The sequence below is a fragment of the Spodoptera frugiperda genome, chromosome 17 (genome assembly GCF_023101765.2).
Source record: "Spodoptera frugiperda isolate SF20-4 chromosome 17, AGI-APGP_CSIRO_Sfru_2.0, whole genome shotgun sequence".
In the NCBI taxonomy this organism is placed as follows: Eukaryota; Metazoa; Arthropoda; class Insecta; order Lepidoptera; family Noctuidae; genus Spodoptera; species Spodoptera frugiperda.
The window spans coordinates 6,309,058-6,328,738 of NC_064228.1; the positions used below are offsets into that span (position 1 = coordinate 6,309,058).

General features: G+C 36.9%; 2 protein-coding genes across 11 annotated transcripts in view; one reads left to right on the top strand and one right to left on the bottom strand.

The window, feature by feature from the left end:
* Positions 1-1,387: 1,387 nt before the first annotated feature.
* Positions 1,388-6,276, bottom strand: LOC118276777 (protein lines). The gene is made up of 2 exons (XM_035595308.2): positions 6,076-6,276; positions 1,388-5,843 (listed from the first exon to the last, which is right to left on the bottom strand). Exon 2 carries the CDS (start codon positions 5,756-5,758, stop codon positions 3,335-3,337), a length of 2,424 nt encoding a protein of 807 aa, XP_035451201.1. The 5' UTR covers positions 5,759-5,843; positions 6,076-6,276; the 3' UTR covers positions 1,388-3,334.
* Positions 6,277-6,858: 582 nt separating this feature from the next.
* LOC118276640 (serine/threonine-protein kinase Genghis Khan) overlaps positions 6,859-19,681 on the top strand; it is a 68,132-nt gene continuing 55,309 nt past the window's right edge. For 5 of the 10 annotated variants that reach the window (XM_050699873.1, XM_050699874.1, XM_050699875.1 and 2 more), the window contains exons 1-3: positions 6,996-7,175; positions 8,240-8,495; positions 17,674-17,853. In XM_050699873.1, the coding sequence (XP_050555830.1) occupies positions 8,408-8,495; positions 17,674-17,853 (268 nt within the window). In that variant the 5' untranslated portion in view covers positions 6,996-7,175; positions 8,240-8,407. The other 5 variants (XM_050699867.1, XM_050699869.1, XM_050699870.1 and 2 more) reach the window with 2 other exon arrangements.

The window sequence follows — 19,681 nt, forward strand, 5'->3', positions numbered from 1 at the left end:
AATGAACTCCTATTTAATATTTAATAATTTGTACTGACTGCCCTGTAGCTTATCATTTCTTTATCCACCGGTGTCCTCTCCCACTCACTCCCATAATAGACCTTATTTCCTATGCTGAGAGATTACTTTTAAGAACATATATTGTTATTAAAAATATATTAAATGCAGATAATTACCAAAATTAATTTTGTACACTAATTTGTATTGTTTTTTTTTTGTCAATATCTAATACATATATTGCAAAATCTGTCCGATATTTCTGTATATAATATTTATATTTATTACTTGTTATAATTTTAACCCCGTTTTAAATGGGATCTGCGTCCAAAAATAAGCAATATTATATGTATGAAGTGTGATTGTATGATCGTTTGACTATGTGTACAATGCTAATGTATGTTATATGTTGTAAATTATGATTACATAGTAATACAATTGGTGATACATGAGTTTTTAGTTTTATTTGTATAGTAACCCCAATTTATTGTATATGTAAAATTAAACCAGGGCTTTTCTGTTTACATATCCGTCGACACTCATCTTGTACTCTTTATTCAAATTAATATTTCATATCATCTACCGAAGTGACACCACGGCCTCACAGAAAGCCAACGTGTAACAACGGTTACGATGTATTTCGTTTTATGAATGAGGTTACCGGAGGCCAAATTACCCTCCTTTCCAATCTTCCGGATCCCTGCTTCCACAATAACCCTTAAATTCCTAACCACCCCAAAAGGCCGGCAACTCTCACTCACTCACTCACCTCTGGTTTTGGGCGTTCATGGGCGGCGGCCATTGCTTACCATCAGGTGACCCGGGTGCCCGTTTACCGGCTTATACCATAAAAAAATCTAAACTACATTTAACTTTCCTACATCGTAAGATTGAATCAAAAATATATTCATTGAAACATGCGATGTGTTCACGTGGGTCAGTGGCGATTCATCGACACGCCATGTAATAGCCTGAGGGCTTAGGGTTGGGCGCCTTAATATAAAGCATCCGGTCGCGTTAAAATACCAACCCATAACGTTTAAGTGAGATGGACCTACGTCAGAGCCTTGAGGAACGCCATTAAAAATGTTGCAGCAAATTAACCAAAATTGCTATTCATTGATTGGGGAAATGCAATGTTAAATGTATTATTTAGTCTAATATTAGAAACAAATTACTATGAAGACTATAGGAAGTGTTTTCTAAAAACTTGTGATGTGAACATTATCAAAGGCCTTGCAAAAGTCTGTGCCCTTTTACGGCAATACAGGAATAATTAGGTGTTTCCATATTTGTAAAATAAGTGATTAATTGCACTTATTAAAAATTCCCATTTTTGGTCAGGTTAACAGTTCAATAATTTTTAGTTAGATAAAAATAAAACCAGATATTTGTCATCATGTACAAAAATATTTCATTTAATGTCGTTATTTAAATTAAATTATTGTTACTTAACAATAACAAGTACTTAAATTACTGCTTATAAATACAAAATTTTGAATTTTCAATTTATAAACCTAAATTTTACACAAATCAGGATGTTAAAAAGCCAAAATATATGATGTAAATATCATTCAATAGGTAATTTTAATGAAATATGATAAAGGAGTTAGCGAAATCATTGTGTGTAGTGTAAAGTTAATTTTTCAGCCTCTTGACAACTACTGAAAATATAACAAATAAAAAAAAAGATACTGCATTTTTTCTTAAATATACATAAATGTTACAGATATATAAAACTAACAAGTTTACGGTAGTACTGTTGGCAAGATCAGGGTATTAAAAAAATACATAATTAATAATATCTAAGTACCAAAACTTATTTCAATTCATTGATTTGTTAGAACATTCATTATTTTTTCAGAGTAAATAAAAAATCATTATGATAACAGTTTAAACTGGTGTGCAGATAAGAGGTCCACAATTTTGAGATTCAGTATTCATATCAAATAACCGATTATTAAAAAAAATACTAATATAACACCTTACTATCTAAATGGAAGTAACAAAATGGACACATTTATACCTACATAACAGTCTGTTGTCGTTCTTTCTATCACTTAAAGCTATTATAAAACATATAAGATCCCGTAGTCAAAGTATGGTTTTGTGTTTGGTACACTTATTAGTGATGTATTATCAGCAACATGAATAGTAGAAAAGGAGACAAATTGACTTAATATTTAAGAATGAAGTCTAATGGGGATAGGAAGATGACGTAGGGGCAAAGGACTATGTGGAATGCCTGAGGAGATTCTGGCATTTTTTAAATTAGTTATGAATCACACGGCATACGTTGTTTCACGCTAGTTTTGTGTGAGGGCGTCGATCAAGCCGTATTTGTACCCAAGCATGCCTCTCCCATACATAAGTTTGTAGTTTGTGGAGAAGAATTGATAGGTATGTAGTAGGACTTGAAGAAATAAAATGATTGCTAATGATAACACATCTAATAAGTCTACCAAACCTCAGAGATATTTATTATATTATAATGTAGATATAAATTAGGATATTGTATTAATACTGATTACATTTACTTATAAAATGGTAATTGATGGCAATTATGTACATCATTGTGGCATGGAATATAATTTAGTTAAAAAAAAAATGTTATAGACCCGCATTTTATATGCAATATCAAAACTAAATATATAATACAACCGATTATCTAAAAACTAGAATAAATTAATTCTAAAAATCTCCTAAACTACTATTTAATTCTATTATGCAACATGCTGCCCTAAATATAATATAAATATATTTTTGAAAACATTTATTACTACATAAAAATATTTATTGATGAGCACCCTATATTACATAATGGTAAGGCACATTACTGGGCGTAGTTCGGAACACTGCTACAATATAATTTTTGAAAACCAAAGAGACGGAAATAGTCCTAACTAAATTTTTTAAATTATTATTTTTGTACCATATTAAAAGAACCACAGTGCCCCAATATTTTAAACATATTGCGTTAAAGGAACATACTCTAAAAGGAAGACTGAGTAACATATATAATTACACGTTAAAATTAATACTACACATAATATTACAAAAATGTTACAACACTACAAATTAATATAAATTAAATAGAACTAATTACTACACAAAACTAAGCAATGTTTGGAATGTATAATGAGTTGGCAGTCTTTTTACATAAGTTTATTTCAATGCAAGAATGGTGTGCTAGACCTACACATACATAATATGACGTTATTGACTGTAATTAATGATCTAGCTCAAACAACAGCAGTTTCAATCATATTTCATTCAGTCTAGCATTGTCGTCAGTTTGTATTTCCCTTTAACTTCAGAGTGGACATTTATTGCATATTCAGCTAAACTCATTCCCTTCATACAAACTCTCACACACTTCCAACAACCTTAGCACAGGACTGATATTGTATGGGAACAGTGACTTGGACACAAGTCTACTGATCTGCAATCTCAATCGTATTAGTACCCTCATGGTGTCATCCAGACCTCTGCTTCCACCAGAATCTGCCTGCTGGCAAGTCTCCAAGAATTTCGGCCAATTCCTCCTCACATATTTCAAAAACCTGAGTAAGTATAACAAGAAACATGTCTCGTTGCTCACCAAATAATCCAGCAACACATCACTGTCATGTGACACTACCTTCAGGAATTCTATGAAAGAAGATATTGGGTTCAACATTGGTATTAAGTCTGGGTACATTGAGTTTCTGTAGACAATCCCTACTGTAATATCAAGAGTGCATACCATAGATTCAATCAAATAATCATCCTGTTCACTAAACAAATGTATCAGCATTTTTGTAAATGGTGTCTCAGGATGGAACTCGAGACTATTTCTGATGAAAACGTCTAGTTTCTTGAGTACATCGCGTATCGATCGTTCTACAATCTGCATGTCTTGTATCGCGTTGTAATCTGAAGAATCTATCGAACTGTCGGAGGAATCGCATCGCATTTCCTTCACAGTAACAGCTACAGATTTGAGAACTAATAACGACATTCTTTGTAGCATTGTTTTGTCAACTTCCCCTCTCGATTGCGAGTCGTCATGTTCTTCTTCGCCATAACTCTGATCGACAAGTTGAATGGAAGACGATAACGGCGCTACTTCGGGGCCTAGAGAATAATCTCTCAGGATTGTGCATTCATTCCCTAAAAACCCAAAACCACTTCTACTTGTCTGAACTCTTACATCATTTAAAAGTCTGAAGTCTTTCACAAACCTCACAATCGAGTGTGCTAGACAGCATATCTCTTCAGGCAAAATATCTTGTAGTGCTAATGTTGAACCATAACACAGAACTTCATTGAACAAACTGAGTAAATGAGTATAAATTAGACTTGGCAGCACTGTATTCCTTAACAGGTCTACAAAGCCCTGTAAGTCTGCATAGAACGGTTTTGTGTCTATTACTGAGAGATTCGCTTTCACACTTATAATATTCTCCCATAATGAGAAAAACGTTAGTATACAATTTTCAGCATTTGCTAAATTCAGGTACCTTAGAAGAAGAAGCTTCATGTTTTTTACCAGCACAGGCCAGTGGTGCTCTAATGTTTTAATTGTTAGGCACTTTATATGTGATGTGTCGAAGGATTCAGAGTCAGTGAGCACAACCGTGACACAACCATGTTCATTGACCCTCTCTATCCTTGACTGGGGAGGCTCCGGGGATTCTGATTGTTCCATATCTCTCTCATTAGATAACTTTAATACTGGCTCATTTAATCTGAATGTTGCTGGTCCTTCCTGCTCTGAAGACGTGGAGGCCGCACCATGTGTTTGTAGATTCGAAAATGCATTTTGCAGGTTACTGTGAGAACTTGAGGGCATGTCGTTACTAGTAGTCCCATAGCCAACAGTACTCCTGAAAGGATTATCCTCCTGCACTTGGACATTCCCCGAGTTCATATAACTGCTGTCTTCTAAAGGGTGCTGTTCCACATCTTTCCACTCAACTATCCTCTTTATGATATCTAGACTGAAGTTAATCTTTTGTACTGTGATCCTATTGATTCTATCAAACAGGTAAATGTTTTCAGCTATTTGCTGAAGCCAGTTCTCATCAACCGTGTCTTTTGACACTATTAGAAAGCTAGCTAATACTCTACAGGCTACAAATGTTATGAATTTACTTTTATGGTCTGCCAATTCTACAACCTCAGTTATCCAATCATGCCTATTTCTAACAAAAATGTCACATGCCTGCATTATCTTTGAACATATGGTGCCGGTACTGTTTTGTTTTAAATATATATCGAACATTAGCTGCATCGTAGATAAATAAGTGAGGGAACATGTCAAAGGCCAAGATACAATATTCAGTTGTCTGTCAAACAGTTGGGTTACTGCCGTCTCATTAAATCTACATAAACACTGACCTACCAGCGCATCCTGAAGTATTCTGAGCTCAGCCAACAGTTTATCATCCTCCGAGCTCCAATGTGGTGTGGAACTGGAGCAGGATGGTATAATTTCTACATTGGTGTCGCTTGGGAGTCTCAAGAGGCTGGAACAATCAACAGCATCTTCGCTGACCGTCCCGCTGTCTGGAGACTCACCATTCCGAGTCGGGAACTCCTCAGATGTCTCAGCAGGGGTATTCTCAGAATCAAATATGTCAGTGAGGACATCCTCCGTGGATCGGTCACTACCTTCGTCGATATCTGGTGCGTCAATCCGCTGTTTCTTTTTCACAGGTTGATCTGAGGCCATACCTTCATCTAACTGTGGTCCACAAAGGTGCCCCCTCAAAACCATTAACACTAGTCCTGGTTCTCAGCCAAAACTATAATTGGCGTTGTCCGTGCAACACTATTGCTTTTATATTGAGACGATCATCGTTCTGGAAACAAAAAGGTGAATATGAATGCATGACCTTTCCGTTTAGCTACTCAATTACGCGGGCGACAAAGCCTTCGAATTTTTGAAGGATTACGACATAGTACGTTGTAACTGACCGACAGGGATCACATTTTAACACATTAGTGATACAATTCACGTAAGATTATACACTTACAACTGATTTTAATGATAAATTCAATGAACTTTCCAAAATATTTTGATGTCACACATACCATTGATAAAACGAGGTTGTTTGAAAGCTTTTTATCACGTGTGGTATCCATAAATTATCTATAACCATTCACTGCAATCCAGTAATACACAATAACAAACAGTTTTATGTGATATTTCGTAGAAAATTATATAATTATTTCAATTACAACTTGTCGAAATGAACATCGACTCCATTACGTACAAATGACGCTCTATCAATTGAGCATCTTTTTTCAAAGGAATTTATATGTGTTTGAATAATTTCGAGCTGATAATTATTATTTTACGAATCAATAAATATTTAAATAATTTATGCTGGATACAAATATAAGTAAAATGCTATAAAATGAGATTTAGAAATAATTAATACGTAAAATGTTCTACAATCCAAAGTATTTCCGACTCCATATCCGGTAGAGACGTTGCCAGTCAGACGACTTCTGTGTTTAGCAAACAGTGGCACATTTTTGAGTTGATTTTTGCTCGATTTGGCATTCGTAAGATTAAAATGTTATGAGTAATAAATAAAAAAATACTTTTAGAAATAACGAAATCAATCTAAAATAATATTTTTTCAGGAAACAAGCGGTGTATTTGTAACGTTATTAGTACAAATAGACAATGCAAAATTCAAATATTAAAATACTTAACGATATTGCTCTTATTAATTACTACTATAACCGTAAGAAAAATATTTAGGAATTTTATGATGTCGATTACAAAAAACAAAATATTTTCGTGCATTTTTATTTGTTAGTAGCAGTAAAAAAAATTGAAATGAAATTGATTGATTTGAGTTTATATTCACGAGTGGCAACACTGCAGTGTACCGAGTAAAATGTCTGCTACGAAAGGATCGAAAAATAATTTAAACAAAATGATTCAGTAGCCATAGCTAAAATCAATTAAAGATAACGGAATATTCAGGTGAATATCATGAAGCTGTATTCGTGGTGTAGTATAAAAGTGTAAACTATGACTCATCTAAGTGTTTTTGCATAACAATCGATAGAAAAAATATAGGTTAAGATCTCAGTGGTATTGTGTTCGGTTCTGAGCGATATAAAAATATATTGAAAATAGAAATGCATCAACGGGATGTTGCATTAGCAGCACGCAAGTATATGTTATTGTTTATTTATAGTCGCGATGCGGAAATCGTATCGATATGTCATGGTGTTCATTATTCTTTTTTTGGTATAAAAATGTATATAAAAGTTCAATTGTAAGGGATTGCGAAAGCGGTGTAGTATTGTATGACACCTGCAACCTTGCAATCAATGAATAGAAAGCAGTTGTCGCCGTTGGATTAGTTAGACAATAGCGAAAATTAGTTCTATTTCCTGTTGGCCCTAGGCAAAAACGGCAGTAGGTAGTTCGTAGGTGCAGTCGCAACAGCAGCGTTACGATTATCGACTTATTTATACTGTTTATATTAGTTACTGTTTGTTTTCCTCTTACAATTATATTGTTTTGATATATAAGCTTTGTATGAGTCATTTGTATGTATATAAAATTATCATCTAAGTATGCAATTATCGTTTCTTTATCAGACAATCGGGCACGTAATTTACTGTACTTTTTTTTGTTTTTATTCTTGTCGAACGTTAGTTATCTATAAAAAAAAATTATAAACAATTAGGATTTGTAAATAGAACAGTGTTGTAGTCAGCTTATCAGTAATTTATCAGGGAGATTACACTAGCCCTTTTGACAACATTTTTTAAGATAAGACTAATTAGATACAAGACTTATAGTATTTTAATTCTAAGTGGAACAAAATATTTTTTAAGATAAATCTTCATCTTGTTGTAAATACTCCCATTTATCTATTTATAAGCTGTGACCTTCTGTGTTACAAGATGTGAAAAGCTTCAATAAAAAATCTATTTTGATATTTCTCCAGTTATAAAACGATATATCTTGTTTCTACACCTATAATGTTATTAAAATATAACAGAGGAATTGTGCCAATATTTTTATAAGATTTTTTGAGAATCATTGTGTACCTGTATAAATAATTTCTAATTTTACTGAAGGTATACACACTCTTTCGTACAAACCTCTTCTTAGTTAGATCAAAATAAAAAAATACAGCTACTACACAGCATAATCATTAGTTTTAATACTTTTAATCATGCACAAGTAGTACCACATTCAGCCAACACAAAATCCTCTTTACAGATGCCGCAGAAATTACAATGGAACACATTTGTGAGACAGACAAAACAATAAGCTGCATGCCTTAAATTGTTTTTAAAAAAAGTAGATTTTTTACATGAATCTCGTAGGACATAGTGATAGTGTAATATGAAGTGATTTGTCGCAGTGCTGACATTTAGTGAGTGATAGATGGTTGACGGTCTAAACGGTGCCAACATGTCTGATGACGAGGATTCTTCGCCTGATCGGGCGCTGGGACCCACCAATAATGTACCAGGTAAATATTTTATCAACTTCCTTTATTTTTTTTTTGATAACATAAAACCTCCTTACTGTTCTGCCCTATAAGTTTTTTGTGCCTTCTAAGCCCTGTTTTTTTACCTCTGTTGGTTTTGACTAGCAGATGAGTTCTAATATGAACTGTTACAGTCAAGTTAATAGAATTTTCTTCAGCAGTAGTTAAACAAGCACACAATTATCAATATGTTTTAGTTTACACAGCCTTGTCGGAACAATTAATGAGTTTCACATAACACTTATTGTGCTTAATAAGTGCTAATTGTTTGTAGGTTACTAGTTTTAGGTAAAATTATTGGAATTGCTATAATCAATTCTATTATTTCCTCTCATTGTATTGTAGGATATGATTTATATACAATAATATTTTTATTATCATTGTGTAGAAATAATAAGGAAAATTTTTGTTGTTTGTAATTTAAAATTATGTGGGGTTCTCAGTTAGCATGGTTAACAACCGTAATTGATAAAGAAAATCCAAAACCTCTGGATCAATATATATTTCTAACAGAAACATCATACAACTAGTTAATGTCAAAAGGTTTAAAGAATTTTTTATCACATGAAAACAGTACCTAAGTTCACTTATAATGAGATACACAGAATTGGGCAGCGGCCATTGCCTAGTTACCATCATACCATCCGAATGCTCGTTTACTGGCTTACTCCATAAAAAAATGGTTACAACTGAGTAAATACATACTCTCTAGTACATTAGTAAAGTACATACAACAAAATATTACAGTTTATCCTAATTCATAGTTTTTTTATTGAGATTGTTTATCTGGCTGTAAGTTGACATATTATAAGTTCTCATGGGGAAATAGGACAAATTATGTGGTATCTGCAACCTGTTAATATTTACCCAAGCATGTCAACTGAACAGAAAGTGGTGTGTAATTGACACTTGCAACTCTAGGTGTGAATTACATACTAGATTTCCATTTTGTTGTTATCATATTTCTTACTGATGCACTGTTTTATAGTTTTTAGCTGACTCGGAAGGTGAAATGGTAGCAAAGAAATAATAACAGTGTTACGTTAATTACCTAGTTATATTACATTAATAAATAAAAAGTGTTATGATATTGGAGAAAATGCTATTGTAGATTCAGGTTTAAAAATGATAGTGTTACAAATCTGAAGCTCTTTTTTATAATAACTGTCGAGAGATATACAAAATTACTTATAAAATTCACGGTTTACTTACGTAAATGTGAAGTGTGGGCGAGCCCTGCTTTGGTACGACTCGGCCGGCTCGACTGGAGTGGTACCACGGCCTCACTGAAAATAGACGTGAAACTACTCTTGCGTTGTGATTCGTTGTGTGAATGACGTTACTGGAGGCCTAATTACTTCCCATTCCCCAATTTTCCGGCTACAAACTTGTACGCTTGTGGTGTTTCGGAAGTCCATGGGCGGCGGCGCTTGCTTATCAGGTGATCCGTCAGCTAGTTTATCAGCTTAACTATGTAATAAAAAGAATCGGAGGAAATGCTCTACTAGTTCCCAGTCACAGAGGGATTATTTATCCAGTATACAAATCAACATAAAACTTTAATATGGTGCCTTATAGATGTTTACTACTAAAACATAATGCAATCTTAATCACCTACCTATGTTATGTAACAATATGACGTAACAAAATAACAGCAAAAGAAATTATTTTAATCATAACTTAATTTGCTCAATTTATAATCAACATTAACAAGGTACTAGAATAACTAATTAATTTAACGATGTTATAATTAACACTTTTATTCGAGTAGTTAGTTTCAAAAGATTTTTTTAAATAGAAGACTGAGATAAAAATCTAGCATGAAATAATTTAATCGTTTTAGAAAGTCTTCGCCGTCTCGTTGATCGAGTGGTCGCAAGTGCTACCGAGGCTACTGAGCTAAGGGGCCTCAGATTCAATACCCGTGTCAGGCAAAGTATTATCGCGATTTTTCCTGTTTTCCGAAAATGATGTCTGGAATTACCCCGTTTGAGGCGTCTTGTTTTACTGTTATTACACGCGGCTGAAATAATTACGGGCGTGACGTCACACCTTTTCTCGTAGGGGTGAATATAGGGGGACAGAGGTGAATTTTTAATATACTTAAACACATACTTTCCCCATTTAGTTATGTTTATATTTATTTTTAGAAAGTACGAATAGATAGTAGATATTTAAATCGGATCAAAGATAGAAATCAAAAACGAGTCTAATTTGCATTGTTGTTTAAAAATAGTGACCAACTTATGCCTAAATAAATGTGCGAATTCCTATAAAACTATCGCAAATCACTTCAACAGCCTATGACAATTTAGTGCCGAACTATTGGCTTCCTACACCATATAAGGAACGCTGTTATAATAAGGGGTTTGCCATAATCTTCACCCTAGCTGCGGACTGCCTAAACGATACGTGTTTAGTAAACTGACGGACTAAATAGATTTTTAATTTTCATACCCCGTTATCATCCCTATTTAAGGACCCCGTTATCATCCATATACGCAGCACATTTAACCCTTAAGGCTGGTTTACAATTCACCACTGCAGATTAATAAACTCTTCTAACTATGGAAATACTACTAGTGTTTACATTTTTAACCATATGTTTGGGAGTTTCTAGGGGAAATATATGCTAAAAATATACTCTATACCTACTCTACGTTTCCAGTCTCGTATCTTGTTTGTCCGAAATCTAAAAAGTTATTTACTGACAGTGAAGTATTGCTACGATAAATTCGCGCCAATATTGAACAGATATCCCATTTCCATACGCCTCCTGTCAAAATTTATTTTTTAATTCGCGGCTCCCAAGGCTTTGGCATTCAGTCATACAGCCAATTATCAAACTTTACTATTGTTAGTTAATTAACATTGCAGGCGTAACTGATTCATTGTGTTACCATGTGCGCTTATGATGTACATAAATTATTATTCTTTTTAGTAATGGGATGTCCTTTTTAATTTAGCCATGTTATTTCCTGTTTGATTGTTTTAAGTAATGAGGTTTTTCGTGTTAATGTGCCCGGGACGGGACAGTGCTGTAGTAGTTCATCGACTTTTTAATAGTTTTGTTTAATATTTGAATTGGAGTGTTGGTTTTAGTACGCTACCCGTGTGCGTGAATATTTGAATACTTGCATACATTACATCATTGGCGTTTTAAAGCGTGCAGAGTTGAACATCAATCTACGTAGTTGTAATTATTGAAAATATAGGAAACGAATATGAGAATCCTAATACCAATATCCTCAGCGCGGAAATGGGATCCAGAATCTCGTTTTGCCTCCAATCGAGTTATAACCTTCGATTTCCGTTATATTTGGCTTGTGTAGTTCAAAAGTCAAAGCTTTTTGGTTTGACCCGCATCCAAATTGGCATAGCACGGATAGCACCCTTCATGGCACGCAGCCTTTGGTGTCACGCCAATTAGGTCATAGGTCAGGCCGGAGAGCAAATGCATTTTCTCCATATTTGAGTAGTTGATGACGTAGGTTTAGTTATGTTCTCGTTCTCGTTTGTGGTTCTTTTATGGGATGGGCTAGGGTAGAGTAGACATTTGATGATAATATATCCTAAAATATCGTCGTCGTCTAAAAAAAAAAGAAAGTCACGCCTTTTATTCCCGAAGGGGTAAGCAGATGTGCAAGTTACGGCATTTAATGTACTGTATTATCTCGGGGGTGAGCCTATTGCCATTGTCATTGGAATTGTTCTTCCGGTAACTTCACTTACGCAACGCAAGCGTTGTTTGACGTTGGTTTTCTTCGAGGCCGTGGAATCATTCCGGTCAAGCCGGCCCATTCGTTCCCAAGCATGGCTCTTCCACACTTGATGGCAGTCAAAGACTTAACAGACAGTACAGCAGCGCTCACTGATAAATGTGAAACTTTTAAACTGCGATCTCTATCATCCATCCAGCAGCCTGCCAAGACAGAAGATGGCAAACCTTCTTATGTAGACGAGGCCCTTTATTATGTAGCAATAGACTGTCACGCTCTGTTGATGGTGAAACCCAAAACTGCTTTGTCCAATCTTGGGTGGCAACTTAGCAACTCCTCATCGACAAGATGTTCCCAATGTTCCGCTGAACTTTCTTTATAAATTAGCTTGAAGATTCAATCTTGTAAATGTAGTGTCAATGTCTTAACAGATTTATAACGGTTTTTTAGAACGTGACAAGCCTCCGGAACTAAATATCGGTTCCAATGATTTGTCAACTGTTTAAAGATTTGGTATGCTTCGTATATTTTAAGAGAGTGGTGTAAATTCTTCTGCCTATTTGTAAATCGGATGATATTTAATATAGTTAATTAAAATGTGTTATCTTTTTCGATATCTTTGACTGAATATTGGTGTTACATTGTTCTCACATAATTTAAGAACGAAACAATGTAACCAGTAATTGTATTGGGAACCTGATTAAAAAGAGTAAATCTCTATAGAGTTTCTTGCTCGTTCTTCTCTATATGAATCTACGCTTTGGAAGGAGCTAATAGATTCATTAGTCGACTGATCGACAGTCAGACATTTTTTAGTAACTATTATAATATTTGCTTTGTCGTTAAAAAGTACCTACCCGGTCTATTTGAAATAAATAATTTTGACTTTGACTTGAAATGTGTATTAAGTTGAATGTATTCTATATTTTGTTAACTCATTTGTATCAGCCATTTTGTAGTTGAAGGGTTTTGAAAAGCAGATGATAGTCACTCCATGATCGCCTTTTAACTGAATTAGTTTAACACTTAAACCAGAATACGTTTAAGTGTTGTCTGGTAAAAGAGTATACAAAGTAAAGCCAGCTTAAATAACGTGAATGTCCGTGCGGCCCTAACCACTTACCAATTTACTATCCGGTGATCCGACTTCCCATTTGTCCCCTATACCAATAGAAATCACAAACATGTCAGTCAGTAGATTTGCAGCAATACATACCTAGGTTCGCTATATAACATGAGACTTGACATTATTGTACTGACGAAATCTACGATAGCAAGTATTTATGTGGAGTATTTACTGCCTACCTTACTGTTTACCACTCTTATTAGAATGTTTATTTTTCTTCTGACACTCCTTCTATCTAGACTAAAAATCCGGGGTGGTTTCTTCCTACTCTTATTTCGATCCGAAGCCCCAGTAACCCGCTAAAGGTTAAAGGTCGTCCGCAGTTCCGGACCTACGGACTGCCTAGCAAGTTACCCCGGTAACTTGGCTCGTTCCACGTTTCTACTCTGGCTCGAAAAGCCGGTGTAGGAACGGGGTGGTTTTTAGTCAATAAAAGTCTGGTGCCTCTCACCTCGTCCAAGGCGGGAGTAGTCATTGGATAATTAACCCCTATCAAAAAAACTATCAGGCATCAGCCCTACTGGGCCTCATATTATGTGGAGGTCTGATGACTTTCTAAGACGCGCGCAATACGTTATGTTATCAAATTGAGCAGAGAACACCTACAAGAGACATCGTGAGGTGTAACTAGTATGTGATATTACGACACACCTACTTGTTTTATGCACTTTGTTTGCCTTGGGACTTCCGAGCCGTGTAGATAAGGTAGGTATAATGTTAGAAACGCCATGTTTACTTTGTCATGGCACTCAGGTGGAAGCTCTGTGCATATCTTACGGATATTAGTTATGTATACCAACGTAAAGTTACGCCTTTGTCTTATGGGGTTTTGCTTGTTCAATGGGTGTTATACGTCATAGCAAAAACAATACCAAAAAGGTTACAGAAAATTCTGGAACCGAAACTTCACAGACAATTGACGTGAAAGAACGCTTGCGTTATGTGAGTAAGGTTAACGGAGGCCCAATTACCCCTTTCTCAATCCCTGACTCCCTTAAAAGCCAGCAACGCACTTGTAACACCTCTGGTGTTGCGGGTGTCCATGGGCCGTTAGCCATTTCTTACCATCAGGTGATCCGTCTGCTCGTTTACCTTAAAAAAACCGAAATGTCTTTTACTTGACCATACAATCTGAAATTGTGCCCAGTACTATACCCTGGCTTTTCTCTTTAGAACTGGTCTTGTGAATACAATGGGATTCACAATAACAATGTTATACTAACTAATGTATCTACTGTTCAAAGCGAGAGAAAAAACGATATTGTCAATGAAGCAAGTATGAATTACTCAACGTGTTTGAAAGATCATCTCCTAGTCACATGCATGCAACTAAAACAATGTAGGTAAACATTGTTTTCTTATCGGATAAACAATAACTCGAGTAAATACTAATCGGACAATTTATTGTAAGTGAAAATATGCATTTAAGTATTCTACGAAAAGATTTTCTTTTTCAAGGCCACGTTGATTGGCGGATTAGCGCGTAAAAAACGCAAATTCTTTAAATAGGTAATTCACTTTCCTTCTCAGACCTAAATATACTTTATTTCTTGTAAAAAAGTTGGCAACCCTAGTTCAAAGCGTAAGAGAAAAAACGATATTGATACAACCATGAAAACACTAGACCACTGAAGTCCGGCGCGTCTCAGGGACACTATCTTGGATTGCTAGAAACTTATTCATACATGTAAAACACATGGCGTATTTTTATAACTTGTTTTCTTATCGGATAAACAATAACGCGAGTAAATACTTATCGGACAATTATTGTTACTGAAAATATGCATTTAAGTATTCTACGAAAAGATTTTCTTTTTCAAGGCCACGTTGATTGGCGGATTAGCGCGTAAAAAACGCAAATTCTTTAGATAGGTAACTAAATCTTGTTTGAATTCAACTATTACTTATCGAATTGAATTTTTTTAATGGGACAAGCCCGCCACACCCTTCCTTACCGCTGCAACTCCTGTAAGCCAGGATCTACAGTAGATACAATCATAAAAACACCGGAACGTTGAAGTCCGGCCCATAGACATTTATAACTGTCTTGGATCCCGCAACGAAATAAATAAGAAGATATTATTAGAGGAGAAGAAAAAGAAACTTATTCATACATGTACTAGCAAACCCGGCGAACTCCGTTTCGCCACCAATGATTTACTCTGTTTTCCTGCCTGAATTTTCTTTGCTATAACCTCATAGAGGTTAGACCTTTCCTTCGACCTTTATGGTTCACACATTTGCTGTTCCATATGGGTGTCCTCTCAAGATTGCCGAAATCATTTGCTCTCGCACGTCCGAGGACATTTTGATACGTCACAAAAAAAATATGAAGGTACACAACACTATACTACAATGCAGACGCGCAACGCGGGCGGTCACCGCTTGACTGGAGTGCACCGCTCGTTGCCCGCCTCCGCGCCGCTCCGCCGCCGCTGTTTTCGAGAACCGGTCCATTTGATTATACGCATAAGGCCTCGGCCTCGAATTTTGCGGGCAGCGGGGCGGCAGCGGCGGCGGCGCGGGAGCGGGGCGGGCATCGCGGACCCGTTCTCGAAACTAGCGGGCAGATCGCGCGGCACTACAGCGGTGTAGTGTTGTGTTCGTGGTTGTGTTGTCGAGATATTTGTTTTTATTAGCGAACGAAATGTGTGAAAAACGGCGACAACATCTTTTTGATTCACAAAAAATGAAAAATTTAGGTACACAACACTATACTACAATGCAGACGCGCAACGCGGGCGGTCACCGCTTGATTGGAGTGCACCGCTCGTTGCCCGCTCCCGCGCCGCTCCGCCGCCGCTGTTTTCGAAAACCGGTCCATTTGATTATACGCATAAGATCCTGCCGCTGCCGCGCCGCCGCCGCCGCCGCCCCGCTGCCCGCAAAATTCGAGGCCGAGGCCTAAGATCCTGCCGCTACCGCGCCGCCGCCGCTGCCGCCCCGCTGCCCGCAAAATTCGAGGCCGAGGCCTTACGGCACGTAATGTCGATGATTTTCCTTCTCCAACCTAAATATACTTTAATTCCTGTAAAAAAGTTGGCAACCCTACCTAACGTAGACACGAATTTGTAAACAATCGTTTTTAATTGCCCTATCAGTTTTATACCGTATTGGTTACATTGATATTATAATATTAATATAACTAACTATGGGGATTTATTTCTAACAATATGAATCTTCTGCTTAGGCATTTAAGGCGATTATTCAGTTTTCCTTCCTGTTACCTTATGTTGCTGATTGAAATGTCATTTTCCACTGGAATTTAATTCAATACATAGTTATCGAATTAATTAATATGTTATCGGCTTACTCACGTTACTGTTTGGCGAGGAACTCGACTAGTTTCAAGCCATGCTAGAGGCTCATATAATTAATTCAATAGTTCAATACATATCTAATTAAATAAATTAATAAATGATAGTAATGTTTTTATCAGTTGTGTTCGTGATAATTTCAGGATTTTACAATCTTCGAAGTGCACAGTAGTAGTACGGAGTCTAAAAGTAACTATATGGAAATGTCTTGTTAGTTGTTACATGTCTCGAAAAGCACGAGTAGTAACGGGGTGGTTTTTAGTCAGTAAGAGTTTAACACTCCCTTTCGCCCTCACTCTCAAAGACTCTAAAGAAGTAACTGGATGATGTTCGTCCCTAAAAATAATTATGTATGTCGAAACGTGGGTGTTATTCATAATATCTCCTACGTAGCTGGTTAGTTTGCCGGTATAACTGCTTATTATACCCACCTTTTCAGGGAAAAAGGGCGCGAATCACGTAAACCACGACTTTTTTCCTGCCTTTATTTCAAGGCACGTAGGGTGTGCGCAGTATGTCTTCTTTCACTTACCTATGATAACCTGTAGCGAATTATGTAGCAAAATCGAACTGGGGCCTTAGTCTGCTATTACAATTGTGTCAGAATGGTCGATCATTGAGCAATGCAAGAGGGAAGGAGCTATACAACCTACATAGCTCCGTCCCTCTTGCACTGCTCAATGATCGACCATTCTGACACAATTTATTGTAATAGCAGACTAAAGCCCCTGGTTTCTTCATGGATTTAGAAGGTGGCTGATATAAATTTGAGCGATCAAACATATAGTTTGGGCTCATTAGATATGGCCATTTCTTTTGTTGACGAAGGCGTTGAAAAATATATTGATTGATTGAAGACATTGATACATAGTTTAAAGATTTAAAGATGCATACCATTAAGGTGTGTTTTTGTTCTATAAACTTGCATTTATTTCTACAATCCTTTATGTATACAGTGTATAATGATGTCTATATTAAACTTCTTTTTTCTTCCGCAGTGCTGGGCATCAAACGTCTCAAACAGATCGAGACGATGTTCATATCCCGTCGACTCCAGGCGCCAAGGACCCATGGTCTTAGCGTGGAGACCCTGGTCGATATGCTGCTGGTCCTATACGACGAATGCTGTAACAGCAGTCTTCGGAGGGAGAAGGCGGTAGCCGATTTTATATCTTATGGTGAGTGGAATAGAATTCATCTTTGTATTAGATTCAAGATAACCGATACGACCTTCAAACCTTCAAGAAAAGAGCGTATTCATTTTTAAAAGGCTGTGACTTCTCTGATGTTGCGGATGTTTATGGGCGGCGCTGATCGCTTACCGTTAGGTGATCCGTCGGCTCGTTTGACACCTATTCCATAAAAAAAGTAGAGCGTAATTTTCACAAGGCCGGCATCGCACTTGTGAGTTCTTCGGTGTTGCGGATGTCGATGGGAGACACTGATTACTTACTTTCAGGTGATATGTATGCTCGTTTTCCCCTTTTCCATAAAATAACAAGACAATAAGTGGTTGCTAAAATGTCACCCTAATTAAACCACCCTATATTTTACGCAACTGCAAGGAAAGGGTTTTACTTCTTAGAAGAGTTGCTAACCGTTGCTAAATTACTTCTCCTAAGTTTATAGTTTAGTGTTTTTGCGATTTCCATTTGTAAAAACAAACAGGGGAAAGTTCTAGTAATCGAAAAAGTTTCCACCCATGAGGAAAGGAAAATATCCCCTAACGCCTGTGTAAATTATGAAATGAAACCTTATTATTTTTGAGACGTTGCTACGTTGATAGAAGCGTAGTAAATCTCCTATTGACCCAATTTGGGCGTTTCAATTGAAGTGTTCAATTGAAAAATGTGCCCACTCTATAGACAAAATATATTTTTTTAATTAAATCGTAAGCTGATATGAAAATGAATGTTGGTATTTGAAAAGAAAGCCTTAGTAATGCTTCGCTTTTATCTTAGCTTTGAAAGAAAGCTCGCACAGCGGTTTCTATACACGTATTCAATGCGACATTGCTAATTGAAAAATCTATTTAAAGCGAGGCTTTTCTGTGAAGAAAATGAAATTGGTTGTCGGGAGGTTGAATAAGGAGATTTGAGTTTATTTCCTAGTTATGTTGAGTTTTTGGTACACTCGTAATATACTGCCAATTTTAACAACCGATCTTGCTATATCCGAAATCTTGGGATCAATCTTCATTTTAAAATCGGCAGTTAACCCGCGAAAAGTGTGAACTGACTTCTTAAATCCAAGCAAGCCAATAGCAACTTAATTAGGGCAATGTACGAGTACGAGGCTCTTTTTTTTTCTTTTTTTTTTAGGGTGAAAAATCATCCAATGACTTCTCCCGCCTTGGGCGAGGCGAGAGGGAGTGTCACACTCTTACTGACTAAAAACCACCCCGTTCCTACTCCTGCCCGTCGAGCCGGAGCCCCGGTAAACCCGCTAGGTTGTCCGCAGCTCCGGATTAGGCATCAGCCCTACTGGGCCCCATCTGTGGTGGTCTGATGGCTCTTTGAGGCGCGCGCAGAACGCGACGCGCCGCACGCACGGGTCTGGTTCTGGTCGGGCGGCGAGCTACCCTTGCTCGTCGTCCGCATAACCCGCACTTACGGTGGCCGGAGATCGTCGCGCAAAACTCTCGGTGATAACTTCGCGACATGGACCTTTGAAGAGGTTCGATTAAAACTGCCCCGCCTCCAATATATAAAACTGCTTCGCAGAAAGGAGACGGCTCCCAGTCCCCCTCGCTCCGCACCATGGCTTGTATCAGTGCCGGACGCGAGAGGGTGCCGTCGCCGACCACATCCCTGAGGATACGACGGTGCTCAGCCCACGCAGGGCAGACCGCAAGCGTATGTTCCACCGTGTCCTCCGGGCGGTCTTCGCAGTGATACTAGTACGAGGCTGGGTTGTGCTCGTATTAGCACCAGTGCCTTTTCTTTTGAAATAAAAGTTAAGTGATATGGTGCTATTTATAAAATTTTGATCTCTTATACAGTGTGA